Below are 26516 nucleotides of genomic sequence, written 5' to 3'. Positions count from 1 at the left end.
ATTATTGGATCGAACTTCTTACTTGCGATATAATCTCAAATGTAATATCCAAGTTCAAAATTGAATGTTGGTGCTATCAGCTCAAGTGACACACCTGTTTAGTGAAGCATAGGTGTGTGTACGCTTTAAATACTAGTATCCAAAGCAAATCTTGCTTCCATTTCGATTCAATGACAGGTTCTTATCAAACCAAAGGTAGAGGTAGAAAATCTCTGATGGTTAGAATGAAAAGATTTTTGTCGATAAAAGGAAGTATTTTCTGCTGCTGAAAGGTATTGATGTTACATTCTGTTAGTATCCAAGCCAAATGTTTGGATTGAAGGGGAAATCGTGACGTATTCTAGCTTCATGTCTGGTCTATTCTACTAGTACTTATAGATTGACGCACTGTAGTAATCTTATTACGAGATTAAAAAAACAAACAATGTGCGATCACGTCATACCGAACGATTTACTGCGTTAAGACATGAACACAGAAGGGGATGTCTAAAACACATCTTTGAATAAGGTTGTGGGTGATACAAGCTTAGTCTCGGGACTGCAACCTTCCCACTGCAGTGCCCCCTGTACTGCAGGTGGGATGTACAAAAGTAGCCGAAACGTTGACAGTTACATATCTGATGGTTGTGTAGTAAAACACCGGAGAACAGTTTTCTAAGATCAAATGGTGTTCGTGTCTCACGTGGTTCACCATGATTTACGTTGGGTAAACCTGTTTGCCTTAGAGTAATATGATGAAATACTGTGATAATCCGCACCGATATGTAAATGTAGAAGGGAATGATGAAAAATGAAGGAATTGATGCCTTTGATTTTAGAAGGGATGAATGATGTTACAACTAAACAAACAATGAAACTTTGCCCTTTAGGATGTTGACGAAGATTGATATACTATTTGTGAAACATGTCAAGACTAATGCAACTGTATATATAGACACAACAACCAAGGCCCCATGTGGTAACCAGCGAGATATCGTCAACAATGCTGCTTTATTTTGAATTGAGTGATTTATATTCTACCAGTATGGCTAATATTTACTGTATACATATAAGGCAATTATAGGAAAATGAAATTTAAAATGATGGATGTTTATGATAAAGCCTGAAGGCATATTTCCTGTCAAATGATATATCATGAAGGATGTTGTGATGGGGGAGGTATAAGAATATCATCCTTAGTAACCCCCCCTATGGGCACTGTTAAACAGATGAAGTATATTCCACAATTGCAATCCTTTAAAAGCAAAGCAATATTTCACAATTATATGATACGTATTTAATAAGCAACTATCAACATCAAGGTTTTTTTCTTCTATGACAATTCATCTTCTTTCGTACAATCACTCCAAACGTAAGGACATCGACCTTCGTTTCTCCATTCGAATATTCTGGACGCCAAGAAAATTATCATGTATACATTGACGTTACCTACTGATAAGCATATAGCTTCCTTCTATTATCTTAGTGACGACAATATGACCGGTAAAAGCCAAAGAGCTGACATAAGAATGTTATCAACCTGAACATTTCTGAAGTGCTAAACATTGTAGCGTTTGAAAGGAGAACCAAGCCCCAAGGGCACAAGATCGGTGGCATATAAACGGATTTCAACCCAGGACCTCTGAAAGTTACGTGCCAAACGCCTAGCCATTACGAACCCACTTCACCAAATAGCGCATGTTGTCCTATAATGCCCTTTTCCTAAATGTCAAGGACGCGAGAAGTGATGGACTTCTTCATGCATCTCTCAGAATGGGAATTCTCTATCTAGCACCTTGCATTGGCACCAACTCTTGCTATCAGCACGTAACGCCTTATGGTTCTGTCTTTGCGCTGAAAAGACGCAAATCCAAGCAAAACAAGTGATTACTAAGTATTCCTCTTTCGTTGAAAAGTGTGGATATTAAACAGGTTTGATTATACAAGCAGATAATTTCACCATTCATCTATAAGAATAAGCAACATACATATATGCATACATATTCTTACTGCTGTTGAAGAGTTGACGCATACACAAGGATTAACAACTTAAACATCGATATTGATTGAGCGTGGATTCGGATTCATCAAGCTTAAGCTATTTCTGTTACTGGCAGAAGAGGTAAATCACAAACATCCTTCTGTCCTTTATTTTCCTAATCATTAACTTGTGGAGCTCACTGCAGACTTAAGTTGCTGCAAAAAGAGCCAGAAGCAAAAGATTCAGTTGGCAAATTGCCTGTAGCCTTGAATCCCGCGTTTTCGAGCTAACAAAGAAAATTCAAAATGCGTCAGCAAAGGTGGGCTGAAGGCAATCTCACAAGGGGTAATCACCGGGAGCACACACCGTATTATCTTTCGTGTCAGGAAGCACTCATCTCCACAGAGAAGGGAAGGTTGAGAGGAGAGGAGAAGATGGAAATGGGGTTATCAACTTGGCAAGAGAAGAAGTCAAAGAAACTACCTTTCAAACTGTTGTGAACCACAGAGTAGTGGAAACATTAGAGGTACGCCAAAGCACAAGGTCGGCGACCCTTCTTGCGTTCGGTGGACAAAAGAAAACTTGAAGGAAGAAATGTTTCTGCCAAGGTCGGACGAATACACTTAAGACTAAATTGCACTCGGAGGACGAGTAAAGAGCATGACTGATTGAATAATTCAGCCCACACACCATGAATACATGAATGATAAGTGAACCAAGCTACACTCTTCCGCCGACTTCAAACTTCAGGCAACTTAAGGGAAACAAATTTGAAGTCGGAGCCAACTCCAACGCCTAATACCCGTGGCCGTGTAAATCATGTTGTCTCTTCAGAGGCTATGCTCTATCCACCTTTACGTAACCACCGTCGGTAAAACTGGCGCTGCTCAAACAGCTACGGCAATGTGATAAGAAACGGCACACCCTCCAGCAAATATTTGTCAGTCGCCCTGTACAGCTATATAGGCCCAGCCGCCCGTAAATCAATGTTGGTATGCATTCAGGCAATAATCAGCTACAAGACTATCAAATATCTACACCCTATAGGCCTGGACTAAAAGGCGGTTATGTAGGCACTCTGTGTCTTTGGAGAAAACTTTCTCAGCCCTAAGATAAAAGAACTAAATAGGATTACCTGTACAGAACTGGCGGTTAATGCCTGGCTTTCGTCGCTTTTATGGGTAAGCGCAGACGGAGCCTGAGACCTCCCCGCCGTTTGCGTTAACGAAAGCACCTACAGCTTGTGGATTATCCACGAATATTGCACGTTTAATCCTGATTAATCTCTTTATAAGAGATCAACGGGCCGTCTAAACTGTATCAACGTGTTCAATATTCGGCCTCCTGATGTCACCATGCACAGGTCCATGATATGGAGACATTGCCGTGATCCAATCAGAAATTGCATTCAGTTTCACTAGGGTCTCTAGTAATATCGTTCTAGTCGCAGTGTGTCATACTGGGCCACACTGACTTGATTGTATGGATGTTATCCGCTCGCATCAATTTTCGACTGTTTGACAAATGTTTGATAGGAATACATTTATTTAGGAAACATCTGATTTGAAGCGTACTCTTACAGCATTCGATAATCTCGTGGATTGATAACAATAATAACTTTATTGCAAAATAATGCCCGAAGGCAAACTGACATTGTAAACAAAGCAAAACAGTGGTATCCAAAGTTATATACGAATTTATCAGAATAGCTTGAATTTTCGGACCTGCGGCTTAAGTTGTGGCCGGGGTGGTTGGGACTTGGGAGTAGGTTAGATATCAGGGCTAGGTAAGGACATGGTTAGGGGGAGATAGTTAGGAGATGTTCGGCGCATACTCGGCGTTTGATCGGTGCATGTTCGACACCAGACTGGAATAGGCGTGGTATAAAACTGCTCCCGAACGACTGCCGACATGGGTCGCCTAGTGTTCGGGAGCGAAGTTCGGCTATGTGTAACCGGGGCAAAAAGGTTATCAAAAGGTATATGTTATACAAATGAAGGCTTCATTTGCGTCATTACCGAGAAAATATACCACATTGCATTTATGATGGATGCTATCAAGTATAATATCTATGACGTTAACAAGTTTGGTAGAGATAAATATCTGGTAGAGATCAAAATGTTAAAATTGAACAAAATACGAAACAAACTACGTTTTAATTTTTCAAACTCAATTTATCATTTCACGAAAGTCTGCTGCGTTCTACGAATTCTTGTTTTTTATTGCAACATCTAAAACAGACCTCTTGACTTGTTATCCCTGTAAAGTCAGAAAGGTAAAAAGAAAAATGGTGGTGATACAACTGATTTGTCTTTGGTTTTGTGAGGTAGAACTTTATATGCATGTTTTGACTTATCAGATCCAACAGATGACACGCGCCGTTAGCTCACTATCTGTTTCCCCTAATCCTTGCTGAAAATTCGTGATATCCTCCCGCTGGCTTCTGAACCACCGTTGTCAGTGACGAATCCCTGTGGTGGTCTGAAGGACATGTTTTACATTGCCAATAGCGTGCGCTTCTTCTAAGGTAATCCCACAAGTTTCGTCTCAAAGGGCTTTGATCTTTCGCATCAATGCCTCAGGCTTAACTGACTAAGGAACCCATCATCCAGTAGGGTTCATCTCTGCACATATCTGCCATTCTGTCCGGGGGCAGTCTGTAACCGACGCCTCTGGAAAGGTGTGAATGGGACACCTGTATACAATGACGGACATCACACGAAGCCATTTGCACGATGAAATGAATATCTTAGGGTGAACAGCAATCGGCTTCAGTATCATACATACCGAGCAGCTGGGAGATTGCAGTCATAGCATGCTACCGATTTGAATCGGATATAACTTGTAGCAAACGCATATGGGATTCGACTTTATGTAAAGCTATCATCAACGGCATCTTGAATCGACGCCGTTCCAATATCTTAGCCATACACTCGAAGCCAGTTGCCAGGGGTGCAATGGTATTTGTTTTTATATCAACTGGGATTATCTCAACCTAGAAAAGCACTTCGTTAAAGGTGAAGGCACTACTCCGGTGTGACCTTGCTCTTCGTCTAGACTTAATTTATTACTCGTGTTTTAAGTACTCACGACCTTGACCGTTTGTATTATACAGACACACATGCGTATACATGTGTATATGTGTGTGTGTGTGTGTGTGTGTGTGTGTGTGTGTGTGTGTGTGTGTGTGTGTGTGCCCGTATACATGTGCTTGCGCACGTGTGCGTGTGTGGTTAAGACAAGTGGTCAAGATCGTGAGTCATACATACTGGCATGATACTTTAATTGATCTGTGCCAAGAATCCCGGTACAATGGGAACAACATTCTGATCAGTCCCTTGGGGACATCACCGAGCCTTCTCATGCCAACTGTTGATCTCTGGGAGCAGAATCGACCCACCAGGTTTTCAGACCTCCAAGGTAAGTGAACTCTCTGGCACTCTCCAGGTGGCAAGAGCTGACATCGTAATGATTGACTAACAAATATACTTCCCAGTGGGAAAGAATCTAGGAGGAATTTGAAAAGCTCTTCTTAACTTGCCTATCATAGTCTTATTAGACAACACAATCAGACGTATTAGGCGGATTTGTTCTAATTGGATGGCTTCGAAATTCTTGCACACCATTTGAATACCCGGAAAGAGTGTCAACTTAGTTGGTGGTCTGCTTGTCTATATTTGGATTCCGTTTCAGAGGATTAGTTTGCCTCGCTGGGATAATAAACGTCAAACAAAAGTTCCGTTGCCCTTTCCTCTTGAAAGGTGCCATGTAACTGGCTCTCTGTGCCTTATATTGACACCGTTTGAATAAATATATCAACTGGTCTCACTTAGTTAATATATATAATAGTTAATAGTGCTTTGTTAGATTCATCATATACATTGCCATACATTGTCACTGATGCAATTGTTGCGCAATAAACCATCTATCTATCTAAACACACACGGACTTATCTTTCCCAAGTTTGGGCGGCACGCCCCGCGACTTGAATCCGAATCGCCTAGCTCATGAGCGTAATCTCCTCTCTACTCTGTAACTGCAGGAAGCGTGTTATCCATTGCCTTTTATAGATTCTGTCGGTGGATAGCTAGCCAAGAGTCAGAGCAGCATGCTTTTAATGACTGCGTGTTTGTGATGCATGTTACGTAGCTCGCGGGAACTCTAAACTTACCAAAAGATCACGGTTAGCTTAGCTGTCATCAGATCAAGCGGCATTGCATTTTACAGTACACTGGTTGTAATGTGCAGTGTTACACCCGCACGGTTAACCTTGCTTCTAGATGAGCATGATTTTAAGTAGAGGTTAGTACCGACTGGTTGCTGTGTTTAAAGGCTTAAAGGAGATGAGAGAACACAAGTCACAACTTGCGGCTTACCATTAGGCCATGTTGATTTGATTATATGGATGACATCCTCCGGGAACTCCAAAAGTGATGCGAGCGAGCGAATAAAAAAAAAGTTTGGCCAAAAAAAAATGTTGCCTTCAGTATGAAATCAAAGTGGCCAGGAAGGTTGAACATAGGACTAAACACACATAGTATGGTACACCAACAGTTAGGTGTAGGGACCAGTACATCATACGAGTGCAAAACATTTTTTCTTCTTGGACCAATCCGAAAAAAAACAGACCTGAAAAAAACAAAACAGAGGAACAGGTTTCGCCAATTACAAAATGGACACACTATGTCGGCAGCCATTTGGGGTCTAACAAGAGCGAAGTCAAGTAGAGTTTATAGTCAATTAAACCAAGTTTCTATAGTCAAAGGTACAGAGACAGTTAACCTTTATTCCACGGAGATGGGATTTTAAAATGCAGTGGGAGTCCAATAATCCACCAAACAGATTTCTTTGTAGCAACATTGACCAATTACCATTGTTTTGAGTATTGCCTGTTCTCAAGTTTCCACAGACAATCAGGTTCAGGTCCAGACCTGGAAATGATCCTCTGGACCTGAATTTTCTGTACTGGTACCTCCCCCAACCAACAATAGATTTTTTTTCTTTCTCTGTCCTTTCACATCTCATTCTTTGACTTAAGATTCATTTTGGCATTCTATGGCATTAGTTATCTGTTTTTTTTTCAATCTACGGAATATTTGTGCTCATTTTACAGCTGCTTTGCACAATTTATTGTGTGCTCGAAAACTTTTTTTTTTTTTGGAAAGGGCCGAAAATTGGTGCGCGCGCGGATGTCATCCATATAATCAAATCAATGTGGCCTTAGGTGCAAAGCAGCGTGCATAACGTGTAAACTCCGTGTACATGACTAATAATTATTAACAGCGAACTCCTTAAAACTAAGAAACCTTCTAAGTTTCTAACAACTTGTATGTTACAACTTCTCTGTAGCTTTGCTTTAAAGGTATAGACTTACAGCAATTGATGTATGGAGAATGCATGCACAGGGCAGTCCGATGAACGTAATGCATACACGTGGTGAAAAGATCATTCACTACTTCTGTCAATATTTCATCTCATATCTCCTTGTTCCGTTACGTCACAAATTGAGGTGATGCCGTCCATGGGTCCAATATAAGTGTGGGAAGAAAACTTTTCCCAGCATGTGATGTTGGCCTGCAATATGAACTCAACAGGGGTTAAAGTCCTTTCAGTGAGCCCCTGGATATTAATCATACGTGCAGTTCAAAGTGCGACCCTTGCCTGCAAGTGTCTGTTTCGGGGCAGGCGTAATAACGGCTGAACGGAGAGAAGACACGTCAGTCACGTCCTTATCACGCCCATCACCGGCCTATTAACCGATCTCGTGGGGAGAGGAGAAACTGGGTAGTCTTTGATATGAAAATACGGAGACTTTAGGGCCCTCATCCATCTCTGTCCCGTAACATCAGTGTTAAGCACCGACGCTGCAGGTTGTCCCCGGCTCTGCCTTTGATGTTTGTTGGCAAGAAATGTTACTGTAGGGACGCGATACGCGCGGGGATTTTCTGCTTAAGACATGAAATATGGAAAAGGGTTATTGTTGCATACGTTCACTTGAAACAAATTTGTAATCACCCTTCAGGTTATCACAAAATCATTCAATCAAATGTTATTAACTGGATTTGAGAGTCAGTTTTTTCAGCTAACATTATAAAGGTGGAGGTTTGCTTTGGCTGATATGTATGCCCAGCAAACACAGGATAGTGACTTTCTGGGCCCCCATGCAGTGTACTTCCGTCACGACTATTCGTTCATCCGCCTTAAGAAACATCATAATTAGTTGGCTTTTATGAAAACCTATAACCGTCGTGTTCCGTAGCATGGTACTTATTCACTCACCTAATTATATTTCAGCCATACATAGTATGGTGAAATATATTGTATTCGTAATGTTTCTTTCTTTCTTTCTTTCTTTCTTTCTCCTGTCAAATCTTCAAAGTGATTCATCTCCGCCGTTCCTGGACCGAATGACCTGAAATTTGGCACAGGGGTAGAATGGGCCAATACCTTGATGCTTTTTTCTCAGTATTTTCATATCTGCCTCTAAAATGATTTTATTGAGATTTTTTGGTCAATTTTAGACCAAAACTGTATATTTTGGCCCCTGTACCCTGGTATTACAACCAAATGAGCTGAAATTTGACAGAGATGTGCCTTGATAATGCTCCCATATAAATTCGATAACACTTTTGTTGTACAGTACAACAAAATGCTTATTTTTGCGATTTTTTGACCAATTTTTGACCAAAAAAGGACACTTTTGGCCCCTGTACCCTGGTATTACAACCAAATGAGCTGAAATTTGACAGAGATGTGCCTTGATAATGCTCCCATATAAATTCGATAACACTTTTGGTGTACAGTACAACAAAATGCTTATTTTTGCGATTTTTTGACCAATTTTTGACCAAAAAAGGACACTTTTGGCCCCTGTACCCTGGTATTACAACCAAATGAGCTGAAATTTGACAGAGATGTGCCTTGATAATGCCCCCATATAAATTCAATAACACTTTTGGTGTACAGTACAACAAAATGCTTATTTTTGCGATTTTTTGACCAATTTTTGACCAAAAAAGGACACTTTTGGCTCCTGTACCTTGGTATTGCAATCGAATGAGCTGAAATTTGGTATAGATAGGCATTAGATACTTGGTAACAAGATTCAAGTCAAATTTTTGACATAAACAACTTTAAAATGATTAATTTTGGCACTTTTCTGAGGGGAAATTTGTTTTCTTTTGGCCTCCTGACGTGACCTTCCGTGACCCCGCACAGAGCCACACCTGTGCGCGTCAGCCGGAGAGTTAATTGAATCAAAGACCTAGCCAATCAGCGAAGAGGAGGCCAAAAGGCTAATTAATATTCATAAGCGGGGCCTCATGATCCCGTATATAGCAGTGTTCCCGCCAGGGGGAGCGAAGCTCGCCTAAGGCTCTCGCATTTTAGACTATTCAGAAGGCTTTATATTGTATCAGTTCTTAGGGGCATATCTATGATAATCGCAGCAGTCACTTAACTTCTCTTCAGGAGTTTAGCGTAACACTATTTCAGGTCAAACCGTCAAAGGCAACTAAAAACAAACTTTAACGTTACTGAGTTCAACAGTACTTATAACTTGTTATCCGAAGTTGAAACGCTAGCGATGGTATTTTCGCTGCGCTGTTAGCTCCGTGCGACTGTTGTTGACGGTCTTATAACGGTATATTTTGCACCCCTGTACCCTGATATGAGTAACATTTGGTATAGATAGGCATAAGATAGTTGGTAAAATGATCCAAGTAAAATTTTTGGCATAAAGTACTGTAAAAGGCTTAATTACAGCACTTTTTTTAGGGGAAATTGGTTTTCTTTCGTTCTCCATGCCATGACCTTTCGGACGTTCACCCCACAGAGCCGACATCTGCACCTGCGTCTAGCCGGCAGGAAGAGTTAATTCAATTAATGGTTCAGCCAATCAGCGAAGAGGAAAGCGAAGGCTAATTAATATTCATAAGCGGGACCACACAATACGTTAACTTGAAGACTCAGGCCGTACAGACTTCTCGCCAGGATTTTTTCAAAGCGTCGGACAGGGGTCCGGGGGCCGCCGAATGTCCCTGGCGGGGTCCAGGGGCAGGGCCACTGTGGGGGGGACCCAGGTGGGCGAAGCCCCCCCCCCCCCGGAAGCTCTTGCATTTTAGACTATTGAGAAGGCTTCTTTTATCAGTTTTTTTAGGGCCATATCTACGATAATCGTAGCAGTCACTTACTTCTCTTCAGCAGTTTGACTTTAAAATATTTCGGGTCAAAGCTTCAAAGACAACTAAAACCTCATAAACAACAAACTTTACTTAGCTCAACAGTATGCAAAAATATTGTACGGGTTGCCATCCTTAGTTGAAGCGATTATTTATAGCGCTAGTATCTTCGCTGCGCCGTGCGACTTTTGTTGACGGTCTGATATCCCTACGTCGCCGCCTCGCTGATATTCCCATGGACATGTTTCAAGAAAAATACCCAGCAAAAAACGCTGTTCTGCGTCAAATTCTATTCTATAAAACATGTGGGACTCAGTATTCCAGTCTAAATATTTTGTAGAAGCACCGCTGTAGGAAAGAAGGTCCAAGCAATGTAAAACATCACGTAGCATGAAGTTCGCTGTCAACTGGCACACAGCACATGATTGTTTGAAACTCTAAGTCTAATCAACAGCCGTGTTTGATTGATAGCCGGCGGTCCTTTGATGAAGTCGGCGAAAGGTGCGTTAGTTAGAAAATCTGCGTTTAGTTTTGATACGTAATTATAAGTTAGACAGTGGCGAGAATGATTATTTTCTCATCAATATTTCTCTTCAGAATTATTTGAACTTAATTGTACATCTAAACAATTGGCTTACCTGTGCAATGTTTATATGATTAATGATCAGTGTACTGAAATCATGTGTAACGTATGGCTCCTAGTCAATAGATCAGCATTTTTCTCTATAGTGACCACCTGTCTATAGTGGCCACATTTCTATCACTGGACTGGAACTTGCGAAAACTGCTGTATTTTCTCCAGAGCAAATGTATGTGTTCCTAGTGCTGTTGTTGTTTGACATAAACTTTGAACATTTAAATTGTAAGTAACTTTAAACTGCCAGAGTTTCAGCCCAATAAAACACTCTCAGCGCCAGGGTATGAACAGACTGACCAGACAGACGAAAGAAATCCTCGAACAAGGTTCAATCGTATCTTCCGGGTCTGGCAGGACTGAGTTCTTAAACTAAAATAAGAATAGGCTCAATGGCTGATTGCATACAAAGTAAAACAGTTTAACAGTTTTACAGCTTGAAGAAAACAAACGCTCCTACAGTACCTGCACCTGCTTGATAATTATTAAATCGTATTCCCTACTTGAATAAAAAAAGTTCACTGCAATAATAAATGTACCAACATCACAAGGAGCTTATACTTTTTTAAACTTACACCTAGTTATCGAAAATTGTTAATGACATTACATGATGTCATTCAACAATTTTCAGTCATGATGAAAATTTTCTGAATGGAAGGTGTGATTATTGTCATTTTCTGAAAAATAGAAGCAAGCTCTGTCTTTACCTGGAATCAATTCACAATACCAGTCCACTTTGGGGGATAATGTACTGTTAAGAGGATGTTCCATTTTTGCGCAGGGGTGATTTGGAACAGTCCAATGTTGCGTGGGAAGGGGTATGGCTGAAATATGCTGTATTTGCTCTTAAGCAAATGTCGGCCTTTCTAGTTGTAATTGCTTTTAGCTAATGTCAGGAACTGTGTAATGTAATGCAATGTAATTGTAGTTATGTTATGAATGAATGTCCTTATTTCTTCTGCAAAGTTCAATCTAACGATATTCATATCATGAAATATAGGCAATTGGTTAGAAAAGCACCAGACGTGAAAGCTAGTTTCTATCTTTCTGTTGCTTCTGCATTTGTAACGATTGAAATACACACAGTTGTCTACATTTCAATGTTCCAGGGCCAAAGAATGAAATTTGTGTGGACGTGGACTAAGCTACAATTTCCCCAAATTTGCACTGTCTATAATGTTTCACCTAAAAGCTCAACACTTTTGGTAATAGTTCAAGATTCTATACCATACATGATGCAAGATTGATGTCCGCCCAACATAATAGAAAACATTTTCTTGTAGTAGTTGTTAGTAGGTCCCTTCAGTTCCTACTCATCGCAGGTCGTGGCCTAAGCGTTATCATGACGAGTGCAGATATGCTGCATATTGTGGTGGCTCTATTTGGTCGTTACAGGTCAACGATTTTGCAGGGGGAAAAAGGGAATCATTCTATCTCTTCTGGCAGATCTATCAAAAGTTGTCAAATGCAGTTTTGTGACATTTGCCAAGCTGAATGATACATATCACTCACAATAATGGATTATGTAGTAACAAATATACCCAAACCGTTACTATATCGAACTTGGTAAAGTTTTATATTAGATTCACGTCTACTTGCTTTGTTGGCCTTCTGTATAGCATATGGATGGTCACAAGATAATTTTCAGGCGAATTGTCGTCAAAGTATCCAAGTTCTTTCTTCAATAAGACACCAACATTTTGATGGCCTCCATAGAAGTGAAAACAGCAAAGTGGTCTATTTTTCTTGTCTGTTGCTTATTACTCCTCCTCTTCACAACAAGATTCATGTAACAACTCTATAGTCACAACATCGACAAACTCTGCATTCGTAAGCAAACTGCGAATATGTAATGTTGTTACTTTGTTAATCGTGCATACGGAGAAATAAGAAGAAGTACATTAAGACATATGTAACACTTGGCGCTTTCTTATAGATTCTACTGGGAGTATTTAAAGACGTAGGCAACTTCATGTGCCCGATCTTACGACCTAATACTACGACCTGTAGGGTCACCTCATACAAGTCTAATAGGTACTGTTATGGTGATTTATGAAACATATGGGCCTGTTCCTCACCCGATTGCCACCGACACTGTGCGAAGGTCAAGTTACATCACCTGCCATACCGATAACGTATGAACTTGAAAGCTATCAGTCGGCCCCACATGATCTCAATATTTTCCCATTTGAGTCAAGGATGACCAGCAAACACGCAAAGACTTACTGTCTTACAGCTTCGGGAACACTCAAAGATCGTCTTAGAAGCAGCTAGGGTGTAAGTCACCTTTATGTGCCCATCGAACTAACGACTTCGTGGTCCGTTCGAGGCAACGATGCCAACCACGAGACCACTGTGCGTTTCATTCCTGTTCATATTCCATATGGACAGCAAAGCATCAATTGAGGACAAATCAACTCGCTGTTACAGATCGCTTGCAGTACCCATCACTCTAACAGAATATCTTACCACTTGCCAATAAAAGAAGTTCAACCAAGATACTCCGAGGGTAGTAATGGAAGCCATTCTTAACAATTCAAGAAGGCGTTAGGCTCTGCTCTTATGTAGAGTGTTATTGAAACAAACTTACCCGTTCTAGCGGAATGTTCTTGGAAAAATATTCAAAGATACGAGTATAATGACTGCCAACCTAGATAAATATGCAATTATCTACAGTTCGAATCACTCCGATCATCATGGAACAATCTACGGGAACAATTGCATCGTAACTATCCGAAGCCTCCGGGGAAGACGGTTACCTCTTGCAGGAGTATTGTAGTTGGTCATGTTCTGGCATTCGCAGCTATGTCTAGCGATCATTCTGCTGCATCGATATATAGAATGGCATGTCGTCTGCGAGATAATGCACGTAGTTTAAAAAACAATAGCATTCATATTGGTAATGCAATACTTAAAAAAAACACCCATTCCTTCATGGAATCGTTGGGTCAGCGCTAATTGGATTATCCTCAACCAGAAAGTTAGATTCACTGCATTTCATGATAAGACTCTCAAACATGTGACATATGTAACTGAAATAGATGAATCAAGTATGCAAATGGAGTCCTTATTTTCCATATTTCATGAGCAAATACTATGATTTCAAGATGGTAAATGATGGTAAATGGAATGCTAAGGTGAGTCTTTTATACTTCAAGTTTGAACAACTTGTTTCTGTCTGTGTCTTCGCACCTATAAATCAAGATCCTTTTAATTACAAACACCATAAGTACTTCACAGATGATTATGTCCTACGGACTCTTGTTTCATTTCAAATCATCAAGGAAACCAGGCGCCATGTAATCTGGCTAAGTGACAGATGGCGAGGTAATCGTGCCGTAGGGTGTTGATGCTGTAACATTAGTTTCATATTTATGACATTGGTTAGTAGGAAACATAGCAAAACATCTGACTTCAGTGAACATTGTCGACCAGTGTTTGTAAGTACCTATTTGGCATGTGAATGAAATTATTTATGTCAACTGGCGCTGTTGATATAAGTTCTGTGATTCAAGTGCCGAGCCACATTGCCTTTGTATAGCGTTCAGCTAATCACCACACTCTTTAAGGTTGGACCCAACCCTGAACTTTGATTACAGAGCCGTTTCTGATTGAGTACGACCTGAATGTGGCTGGCTTGAACATGTTGTGTCGTATCGTTCCCCCAGGGTAGTAGCAGCACAAGAACCAGGTCGGAATCGTTAGCTTGCTCGGGAATCGTTCCTCCCTCTGTGCTACTGTTGGTCTTCAAGTGTGCAATGCCACACATCAGGTAGAGGTGGGCCACTTTGATGAGTGAAATACCTTCATGATGTCACGGGCTGCCATCAGTCACAAAATTGTCACTTCTAACGACAATTTCAACAGGACTTATAATGGTGCGCAGCTAATATCACTTAGCAGTAACGCGTTAACGATGACTTTAACAGATTGCTCCCACGTCCTTGCTATTCACCCACTGCCTTTGTATGTCAGCTTAAGCTCGTCGCAATCGTTACGAATGGCGCGGGTCATCATCCTTATTATCGACACAGGCTTGAATGTTGCTGTATTTTGTAAACAATAGTTTCCTGTTATGTTGGTTGCAGTGGCAGCTTTCTTGTTGTATATACAAGATACTGTCGTCACTTGTTGTAGGGTATACATATATATCTACATCTAATTCTCTCTCTCTCTCTCTCTCTCTGTGTGTGTGTGTGTTACTCGTACATGTACAATATTCAATCGACAAAAATGGCGTTCGTCAATTACAAGGAAAGGAAGCAGAATAAATAGACTCCTTAAATCAATTGCTAGCAAAAGAGACTTGTTGAAATGCACATGAACATTTGCTGCTAGAAAGCGAAAAACCATTATCAGTATCACATGACTACAGGACTGAAGCGTAAGGTGTTAAGGATGCCTGTTGCACTCAGAATCCACTAATCTAACAATCCTATTACTCTCGATCACTTGCAACCTGATGAACCTGCGCAGATGCTCTTTCTTCACGACCACTTCAAAGGCCCGAGTTTCATGGATTCAAAAACGTATGAGCTTTCTTGAGGCAGGCGCGAACGAGGGGAATGAAAATCAATGTTCGATAGAGTGGAACTTAATGAGCCCCTAACGTTGCCACTGCTACCGTAAGAGCATCCATTACCCAAAAATGGCTACTATCAGACGCCCTTAGAAGCTAGAATTTAGCATGGCCTAAGGAGTGATGGAAAAGCGCCGAAGCAAGCGAAGTACTCATTGAGCGGATCCAAACTTTAAAAGGGTTCTCTTGTGTTCGTACACCTAGCCGGAGCCAGGTGATCGAGCGAAGAGGGATACAATGATCCATCTCTACTTCATGTACAGGCAGCATCCATTCAGTAAAGATTACTTGAACAGGTCCATCCTCTCGTTTCAAAAAGACGTGGTTTCTAGTGGGAAAAAAAACTGAACAAGCAGTTATGGTATGGCACCGGTGAAAACAACACTTGCTGTCACACAGTCGCTAAAACTCCTCTCATTGGTCCTTTCAATAATCTCCAGAGTCTCCAATGATGACTCAATGACATTTCAATGATCTATTATCGACCACCCATGTCTTATTAGTTTCATGACTCTCGAAGCATTTCCAGCCATCAATGATGTCTCAATCATCAATGATCTGGGCCGCTCTCCGGTTACTGAACAGGTACGGTCCCCATACTGTGGAAATGTAGCATACAGCTCAATACAAGAAGAAGATTGCCCACACGGTTCTCAACGGGAATTAGATCGACATAGTTTATTTATTTTATTTATCTATTCAATCATTCAGCTTCACAAACCCTAGGGGAGTCGGCAACAGAATGCTAGTTTATACACCGTTTCGTGGTGTTTCTTAGGTCATTTAATAGCCATCATGGGCTTTTTAAGGAATCTGCTTTCATGTGTGCTAAGTAAAAACTTCTGCCCGCTTGCCCTTACTCGGGAGAGGAAAACCTTTTCCAGCGGGCTCAAATTCTGCTTTGAGCGTGACGCCCACGGCATTCTGTGATTCCTCCCTTTGTGTTGGCCCATTCACTAGATTAAAAAGGCCTTTCATGTATCACATTATAATCACGAAAGTGCAGTTTTCATGGGAAGTAATCATGAAAGTGCTGTTTGTGTGAAGTCCGACCCGACATATTTCGAGGTGTTTGCGTGTTTTACATAACAAAGAATCGTTCAATCTCCACAAATGAAAGCTTAGTCTTCCGGGCTCTACGAACTGTCAACGAGAGGTTGGTAGATGTATGTATGATTACTCTCTGTTCTCTTGTATCATCTTCACTATTTACCTCAACGCTCAACGATTACACTGTGAGAATAGATTTTAAGCTAAATTACTCACCATCGTCATCATCGCACATCCGAATTAATCCGGTAAAGTGGAGATGAAGTTTTTAAGTACTCTTTGTCCCTCATACTGTTCACAAAGGCAGTCCGCGAGAAAAGTATCTCATAAAAGTATAGCATCTAGAACCTTTTGCAGGTCTTCGTCATGCCATGACGACATGCCCTAGCCATTCTATGAAAACACACTTCGACGCAATCATTCGAAACGCAGCATAATTACCGGCGTTCAACTTGGCAAATTATCACTACCGTGATGCATACGAAACAAACCGATCTATAGCTGCATCTTCACCAGATACAAATTATTCAGTATGGATGGGAAGCAGTTTCAGGTAAAATCAAATCCATTAGCAGGGTTTATGAAAGGCATGAAATATAGATCGCAACAATTCTATCGCTTCCCTTGAATATTACCTGTTGTACCACGCAACTCAAAAGCTAAAGCCAAACCAAAACTTTTCACATATACCGAGTATCTTGATGTGCATTTTACTCAAAAGTACAGGATTCAATTGCATGGAGGGTGCTTGGGGATTAAAACTGTTGAAAGTGGAGCATACCCTTAAACTGATACAAAACCATCCCTATCAGTAGGAACAAGCCTTACTATTGGGAAGCTGCACAGACTCTTCTTCATGTATTGTTGGGAAAAAAGGGTTCAAACTCATGATGAGTATCGTCTAAAGATACTTGTACTCCAGACTAGAGTTTCCGAGCACTTACCAAACCATTAAGCATTGGGTGATACATAGCCTCTCGCGGCTCGTCTGATAGGTACTTGGTTAAAAGACTTTCCGAGAAAATGTGGGCGTCGATAACGTTTCAGTGAATCTCACACCACCTCTTAGCCTGTGACGAGATGGTATGAGTCCCCGCCTACTCACAGAGCAGAGGTGGGGGGCGGGTCGTTAGGTTCTTCTCATTAGCGAGGCTTTCTGACAGAAACGTAACGACCTGCCCTTTCAAACCCTCTTCGGAGAGTATCACCGCCCTCTCTCTAGGAGTAATGTGGTTGAAATAACTTTTGGTCTCATACGGAATTGACTTGTCAACTTTGCGATCTTAAACCACATAGCACTGCAGACGCCCCTAGGCCCTGTGGACAATGCTATAGCTGGATTGAAGAGGTAAGAATCAAGTGTTAGACGCCATCCTGAACAGCTACACAACACTGACGCACTTGCATAACCTGAAGGGTAATTGATATTTTCCCAAGTATAAGAGTTGGATCAGATGCGATCGTCCACGTGAAAGCACATGAGCACAGCGGTTAGAAAATGGCAACAAAGGATCTTATTGTAGCTTGGGAGTTGATGGAGGTAAAATTCTGTTATAAGGTTTACAAACAGTGGGTTTGAGCTGCCAAGTAAAAAAATAAGTAGGTAATAAGTTCCACATATTACCTACTATACTCGGCATATAAACGAAAGCAACCATAGCACACACATACAAAGGTCTCATTCACTGACTTTCTCTCCCTCTCTCTATAGATAGATAGATATAGACAGATACAGATGTGTGTGCTCGCGCGTGTGTCTCTGTGTGTAAGAGAGAGGGGGGGGGGGTTACTTCTTCACAGCCAAATCGCGGCCCAAAGCAAAAGCCGAATTACTAGGCTTGTTTCCATTGTGTACATTATTAATCAATACAACATTGTACTGTAAACAATACAAATTAGACATACACTCTCAATGTTTAAAAAGCAAATTGAAACAACGCAACCTTAAATTTGCAAATTTTAAAACTATTAATGTTATAGATGATACGAGATACATGAATTCCATGATGAATGCGTGTAGACATGCAACGCTGCTGCTTTTCGCAGTCACGTGTTTTCCGAGCATATTTCAGGATTTATCTTCGCTGTGTCATATCAGCCCCCTGTTATGCCAAAACGCATTCCCCAAAGCCAACCTAAGACCACGAAATTGACATCTAAAATCTAGTCTGGCTGTACAGTAAGACAGAAATAAATCAAACCTTTACTCCTACTGAACACAAGACAAAGAGTAATGTTGGCAATTATATGTGCATGATGGTTTTTCCATATCATACGGACGCGCTTCTGATACGATTGCGCTGTTAGAATGTCAGACATACTTATCATAACTCCATCTGTTGTAACAAAATAAAGACTATTCCATTCCCTGGAAAAGCGGAATGGCAAAATTTGATAATCAACTTTTCATGATATTGCCATACTTATTGTAGAAACTATGTGGCCGGTTAGTTCATCGCTCAGTTTAGTTTGCCAGGGTTATTACTATAGCCACATCTACTAATTCTTTCTCCAGGTAAGTAAAGTAGTGCACGCCAGTCCATAGCCAATGCTTACCGGTTGTTTCTATGATATGCACCAGGTACTTCGTCGTCTTGGTGTCGCTATCCGTTAGGCCAGCGCTCATGTAGTAACGACGGATTTTACAACACTTGCTTCGCCTGATTTACGGCATAGCAAAAGGTCTGATTTGGTGCCAACTAGACTAGGGAAGTGGTAGCCATGAAGATAGAGAGGGAACACAAATATCAGTATGGAAACGGCGTAGCGGGCATAGGAATAAAATAAACAAACACTGTCGTATTATTCTTTTTTTGTTATTCTATCTGAAGAAATAGCCTTTTGATTTACTTGATGCAGCTGCAGAATGATATTTGAGGAACTGTTTTTCAGTTCCTTGAGCAACCAAGCTTAAGTTTAGACGATATGAATGGTCACGCCTTGAGCCTTTATTAAATTTACCGTAGTGTGACTGTCACAGCTACAGAAACCGTCTTCGGTTTTGGCTTGGTGCGGTTGGACGTACCAGTGGAAAAAAAAACACACGTTCTTCTAAACAAACCCTGGACGATTAAACAGCAAGGTTTTAATCAATTATATCTGGCATGTCGGCCTCACGTATCATTCATAACTTCAATTACGTCCATATACTTGGAAGGAGAAACCACATCGAGTGGCGGAAAGGAGCTGAAGAAACGTTTTACTGACGACAAACCCATAAAAAAATCTTCTAAAATTTAAGCAAACGCTTTATGATATGACCCAAGTGATACCCTGTATCAAAGTTATGAAATCAGATACAGCAATTACAGCATCTCATTGCACTCTTGCAGTTTATCACACTTGGCTAAATTGTTGGTGGGATATCGAAAACATGGAGTCCTTTTTTATGAGAAACGAGAAATATGTTACATCTGGCAGACCAAAAGTCGATGCATTACCTCAAAAGTACATGCCAGGAATGGTAACTAAATAATGTTTCTCCACAGGGTTATGTAAGAACCAAGGCAGTACGCACAGTGTCACGGACTGATGACGTCGGAGTCCTTGGCAGCACAATCCGCGGTAAGGCTTCATCACGCACCTGTCTGTCAGGGGAAGAGCTAACAATCTGCAGACAGCAAAATTGGGAGGAGGAAATTGCGTGATCAAATCAAATGGCGTGCAGATGGTTCTGTACCTATGACATTTTACTAAACGTTAGTCTGTCGCCTCGCTCTTGCATAAGCGTTATTGTGATGCCAACATCGTGGCAAACTCAGACTATAGCCGGTTACTTGCTGCTTAAAAGATAGGCCTGTGTAGTTCTAAACACTCCTGCATTGAAAAGGCAGCAGGATTCCTTTCAAAAGACGCAGAAAATAACACCCGAACGAAACGCACTGAATGGGCTACTATTTAAGTCGCGATATAACTCATATGTACTGGAGTGATCCATTGAAGCGCAAAGAAATCATGTCGTCAGGTGGAAGCGCTAGACACGCCCACTAAAACGATCGACATGCGTAATGTAGTCGGGTGTCCTGTATACCCCATCATCGCTAATGGATTCTGTTCAACACTGTGGAATGACAGTCGACCAAGACAGAGCCAGTGCCGTTCCACATGGATGAGGAGTACTGTACTACTTGGTAACGTTGAAAACGTCGACCAATGGCTGGGCGACTCGTCTGATTTGGTTTTATTTCATGACAAAGCGATTTCGTATAAGAGCCTGTGACGCGAATCTGTATCAAGCACATCCATGAAAGTCATCCAGATTGATTCCAGACAACGGATGAGGAAATTTGTGGCAAAAGACCTCCGTGGGTTGGATTGCCGTACGGCTTCCGCGGTCTTTTCGCCGCCCGTAAAGGACATGCAGGATCGATAGCATTTGTTCCTTCGGGAGCTTACAACGGTCTCCCAGACGTTGCCTTGCATCACGTCTACGCAAATGGACTTCAACCTCCTCTCTTCTCTCTATCGACAACTTTTCTTCGAAGAGGGCATAGCAAGTACGCTAAAGCAAGACAGGGGAAGATGGATGCAGTTTCAAACACATCTTTTAGAGGGAACGGGACAGAGGGGGATTTTAAGGGAGGATATGGTCTTGGGGAGACTATTGCTATTTCCGTCACCATCATCGCCATCATAGTCATGACGATTCTGGGAAACTTACTGGTCTGCACGGCCGTTTTCATGGAGCGGTCCTTGAGGCGGGTCCAGAACTGGTTCATCGCTTCGCTGGCCGTCAGCGACCTGTCCGTAGGGCTGGTCATCATGCCGCCGGCCCTGGTGAAAGAGCTGATGGGGTACTGGTACTTCGGACGGGTGATGTGCGAGGTGTTCCTGGCCCTGGATGTCTTCGCCTGCACCGCCTCTATCCTGAACCTCTGCATGATCAGCGTGGACCGGTACTGGTCCGTCACACAGGCCGTGCAGTACTTCAAGAACACCAACTCCAAACGTGCCGGCTGTATGATCGCCGCCGCCTGGGTCCTGTCCGCAGTCATCTCTCTCCCGCCGCTGGTCGGCTGGAAAACCAAGAGTCCGTCAGGAGATGAAGAATATCCACAGTGTGAGTACAGCGATAGTCCTGGCTATGTGTTGTACTCAACTATGGGGTCTTTCTACATCCCTCTCGCTGTCGTAGTATTTATGAACGTTCGCATTTTTAGTTTAGCGTTGAAGAGAGTGAAAAAGCATCCTTCGTCAAGACCAGTAGCTACCAGACACAAACCCGAAGCTGTGAGCGTTAACATAGCCCCGATCGCATTAAAGTCTATATTGAAGAAATCAAATGCAAAGCCAAAGAAGGACACTCCAAAAATGACAGAAAGTCCAATCGGCGTCGATTCAAATAAACCATGCATTAAGGTAACGTCTGATCAAGAGGACCAACAATGCGCATCGGAAGAACAGGCAAACGGGAATGTTGGATGTGAAAACGGCCTGGTTGTTCCTGACGGGGGATCAGCAACACGCCGTACTAGGAGAGTGAAGGTAGGGCCTGTTTTTGTAGAGGAAATAACGTGTCACGAGGCAGGGTCATGCCCACCCCGCGTGGAGTCGGACATTGGGACCGGTGTGCCGTCTGAATTCGACCCAACTTCCGTGGGACTTGACACCGCCGACGGGCCGGGAGACTTTACTTCAAGGCCCGACCAGATCCGGAGAAAGCTTCGGCAATCCCGCGAAAGGCGGCTGACTGTGGTCATAGGTATCGTGATGGGGGTGTTCGTAATTTGCTGGGTACCTTTCTTTGTTTCTTACGTTGTTGTGACGGTTTGTAGCACTTGCTCCTTAGACCCTGTCCCGTTTAGTGTATTTGTATGGCTGGGATATTGTAACAGTGCTCTGAACCCGGCGATTTATACTGTGTTTAACAGAGACTTTAGAAAAGCTTTCCGGAAAGTCATATTTGGACGCATACTCCGTCAATCAAAATGCGAGCAGAGCTCGTTTGTCTAACGTAGAAGCGGATGTAAGGTTACAGCGTGAAGAGGTTTCATGATTAGACGGGATAACGATCAAATGATATATCATAGCACAGATATGATTCAACGATTATCTGGCTCAGGTTAGCCTAGAAAAGGAATTTGCTCTCAATCTAATTATAAAGACGAAATCAATTGTGAATGTATTTTTTCAAGCAGTGAATGGTCATCTATTTTCCCACAAAATAGTGCTTGCGTCGATTTTGTAGCAAGTCAGAAAAATATTCATGATCAGATATATTGTGGATAATTGTATGCAAACTATAGCAGGCAGATATTCGAAGCAGTAATACAAACTCAAGACTTGTAACAATGAAATAACTAACGAAGAATTACGCCAAGTGCAGGTTTGGCCAAGCAGTATAAACATATTCCATTCTACTGTTCATCTATTATCTATACAGCAATAAAAGCCATGCTTTGGCCGAATATATCAAACCAGCTGTTCTCTTGCTTCGGTATCGCTCCCCCAATCATATATTTCCTTAAAAAAATTACATTTCAATGTTGATTCTGTATTGGTCTGCCTATCATGGCGCTGCCATCTATGTGCAATATATTCACGACAAACCTGCCGTCCCTAACCGCAATCTAAACTATTCCCTAATGCTCCCTGGCCCCTCTCATGGCATTTCATCGCAATGCCGCATGTTCATAATCTTGGCAGCTATGTGTATATACGAGTAAATGCTTAGGAAAAGATAAAGCACTGGGCTCTCAAAGCTTATCAGGTGCATAGCACTTATCCAAAGGAACGGCTACTCCTCTACAAAGAGTATGTGGCCTTGCCGCAGGCAGTGTTTGTGACTTACAACATTATTTTTGCTAGTCTTGACTAGGGGCTTTGATTCCTCTAATGTTGACGTTATAACTCTTCGTCAAGTGTTTCTATGCAGACGGAAAAGAAGGTGGAAATGTAAGTCTCGCCTACTGATAAGTGCAAATATATGGGTGATTCTCAACACATGCTTACCTGGCAGGGGCATGCCCTTAGGCATTCTAGATTCAACCGGTTGTAACCCTTCCACGTCAACCCAATCCCTACAGTATAGATGTATGAAATCAATGGTGAATCCTATGCAATGCCCGTCGGGTAAATGCAAGAGTTTCCACATAAATCCCACTTAACTGTAGAAGCTCGAAAGTGCCAACTTATGGCTTCGCATTGATCATTATCTTAACACCATATGTCTTGTCTGTGATGAATGCAATAATGGTATGTAATATTCATCTTGAACACATGCCATGGTTATCTATCTTCTAGCTGTTATTAGCCCACCCTTTGGGCAGGTTTAGTGAAAAACATATCCGGATTGATTGGCTCAGTGTGTGGCAGACTACCTAGATGGATCGATGGTACATTTTGTTCACCCCCAAGGTGGTACAAGCAATTTGATGAGATTGAATACATTGGAATATCGAGCCGGCTAAGTGATAATTGAAGAGCTTGAAGTTGCTGTGGCACAGGAAATGATGATGGCTACATCTGCCCGTCCGTGTGGCAGTGGTTACTGCTGATAGTGGCGACAAGAAGGCTAAGGTTGTTCAAAGCGGGTTATCGCTAAGTATGACTCGGTTCTTCTTTTTTAAACGGTTCTTGGTGGATGTCTACATGCAGGTGTTGGCACACTGGCGCACCAAATCCGTAGTGTGTTTTTGGCACACATTTAGACACATTAGCCGAAGACGAAGTAGCTCGGTGGGCGTAAGGGAAAGTAGTGTGAAGTGCCTTTCCCAAGGGCACAATGTCTTGGCATGGTGGGTATCGAGCTCAGGGCCTCTTGATTCCGATCTCAACGCACTACCAGTTACGCCACACCAACGCCACTTGGTTCGCTGTAGGACAAAGGAAGGTTAGCCACACAAAGGAATAATGTGTAAGAAAGATGTACGATACATCCCTTAACATCAAGTTCCCAGGGGCAGAGAACACTATAATCTGCAGTGTTTGACGGGTTGACAAAAACCTAGCTCAGCTCGGCTTACAAAAGCTTACCACAGCTTAGGTTGCCATTGGCGTAGCTGCCGGCATAGTGGTGACGGATTAGGAAAACTCTTGGTGTTTGAGTGCGATCGTTGGCGCATTTTTGTAGTTTAACTGTTGAATTACATTTTTCTTACTACAGCCTATATATTCTTTTCCCTCAGCCTCAATTCCGTCAAAAAGTTTTTTTCCGGTTTTCTCCATGTGTATTTGCCCCTATCTGTAACCATCGTCATGCCGTTACGGTTATCCAACAACATACGTTAGTTTGTTACTGTAATATGTACATCAAATCCTGAAAGGCATTATAGGATACACATTCATATATTACATGTTGACTTTTACATATGAGTTAACATGTATAGGGTAAAGCACTCTTTCAGACAACGTCACCATTTGTACGAGTGATAATGAATCAGGATTTGCATAAAGGTGCGCTGACGAGACTTTTGATTAGGTACAAATGAAAAGATGATAACATAGCTGGGGATGTGTTAATGTAGAAAGCCTAGCGTGAACCGTTGACATTGATGGATATTGCATTACGGTCTTTTGAATGAAAACGTTCAGATTGGCACAGGTGTTATCTAGATGTCCGAATGTGCAAACCACAAATGAAGAAAATAACAAGATACACATCCATTTGTCCTCACGTTCTACGTATACATGAATGGAGGCCGTTGGGCAACCGATAAGCAACCAAATGTCACCCGTCTTTGACGCAACTGAGAAATCATCTAGAGACATCACTGAAAGATCAACAAAAACGTTGAGGATCATTGAAAGATCATTGAGATATCATAGGAAGATCATGGATATCATTGGAAACCCCAGGAGAGCATTGTGTGCTCACTGAAAGGCCGCTCAGAGATGTGTCAAAGTTTGGACGCTTGACCGTGTCTGTTAATAGAAGACATGCCACATTCTTAAAAGCTCTGGACATATGCCAAGTCGATTACGCATAACATTGAGCATAGTTCATCAATCAAATATGGCCATAAATTATCCAAAATAATCCAGTTCCAATGATGACCCAGAAAATGTTCTCCACGACCGTCCATCCATTTTGCCTGACAGCCATATGCACGAAAACGTTATGAGGTTGTTACCAGATGATTTATGAAAGGCCTAACACAATTAAACTTCATGATTAGATCAGTTAGGAAACAGCTGAGCTTGAAGGTTATGTCGAGAAAGTGCAAGAGGTTAGACTTTCGGTGAAATGTTCGGTCACGGCTAGGTGACGATAGGCTTTCCTTGTGGATGAAAATATAGCAATAGTAATGAACAAGTTAGTATTTATGCGAGAGGTGTGTACCATAGAGAGAGTTACAACAGATTACTGCTATTTCTAACTGTTACTGCTATTGTGTGCTTTTGATTCAATCAGAAACGTAAAAGTCGTAATTCAGTGCAACATCCTTACTTATATGAAAAATATACTATTCATGTTGTCTTCTAATTGAGCATCATAATTCATATCAAGAGGCACCAACAATTACAACCGTGAACTCTCTCGCTTGTGTTCATAAATAAGCTACATTGTATATATTCAGAGGACATGCTTCGTAAATAAATACTGTTTTCATTAGCCCAAACAAACGCTTACCAAATTGAATGGAACGACAGCAACTGTTGGTTTCCAACGACCCAAAATCAACTTGAACATGTTCTAGTTCTACATAACCACCATAGAAGTAGCAGCTGGTAATACTGATTCTTACTTTTAAAATATTATCATAAGCGCTTTACGATGGAAGCTATATTGACCTTCGACAAAATCATTAGAGGCTGGTGAGGTCATCATTAATGACCTATGACCTGACCTCATCTGCAGCTTCTAAAGATCAAAGTGAAAGGTGACCCATCTCCAACATTTCTACCATTAAGATTTTGATACGACGTATTCTTGTATAAAATGCATGTTCCTAGACAGCTATTTGACAGCGTAATGTCATGCTTTCTGATCTTGTTACCGATGAATGCACTCAATGCTATCTCCTCTTTGCACATTCCACGTGTTTGATAGAGTTGAAATTTGCGATAGAATCCTAACAAAACAGTGTTTCTTAGCCACATCGTTTGCTCAATTTTCTTCTCTGTACAACCGAGAGGACCTTTTAAATGAGTCTGTACATCTAAGAAAATCAT

General features: G+C 41.6%; 1 protein-coding gene across 1 annotated transcript; it reads left to right on the top strand.

Moving 5' to 3' along the window:
- The first annotated feature begins 20746 nt into the window (after positions 1–20746).
- Positions 20747–22787, top strand: LOC118426434 (probable G-protein coupled receptor No18). Its single transcript, XM_035835812.1, has one exon. It carries the CDS (start codon positions 20925–20927, stop codon positions 22353–22355), a length of 1431 nt encoding a protein of 476 aa, XP_035691705.1. The 5' UTR covers positions 20747–20924; the 3' UTR covers positions 22356–22787.
- Positions 22788–26516: the final 3729 nt, after the last annotated feature.

Source organism: Branchiostoma floridae, chromosome 11, assembly GCF_000003815.2.
Source record: "Branchiostoma floridae strain S238N-H82 chromosome 11, Bfl_VNyyK, whole genome shotgun sequence".
NCBI classification, from domain to species: Eukaryota; Metazoa; Chordata; class Leptocardii; order Amphioxiformes; family Branchiostomatidae; genus Branchiostoma; species Branchiostoma floridae.
Note: the sequence above shows the minus strand (reverse complement) of the source record. Positions and strands in the feature narration are given on the sequence as shown.

Excerpts from the sequence above, each read along its gene's own strand:
- LOC118426434 (XM_035835812.1), top strand. The coding sequence starts at position 20,925 with ATGGATGCAGTTTCAAACACATCTTTTAGAGGGAACGGGACAGAGGGG.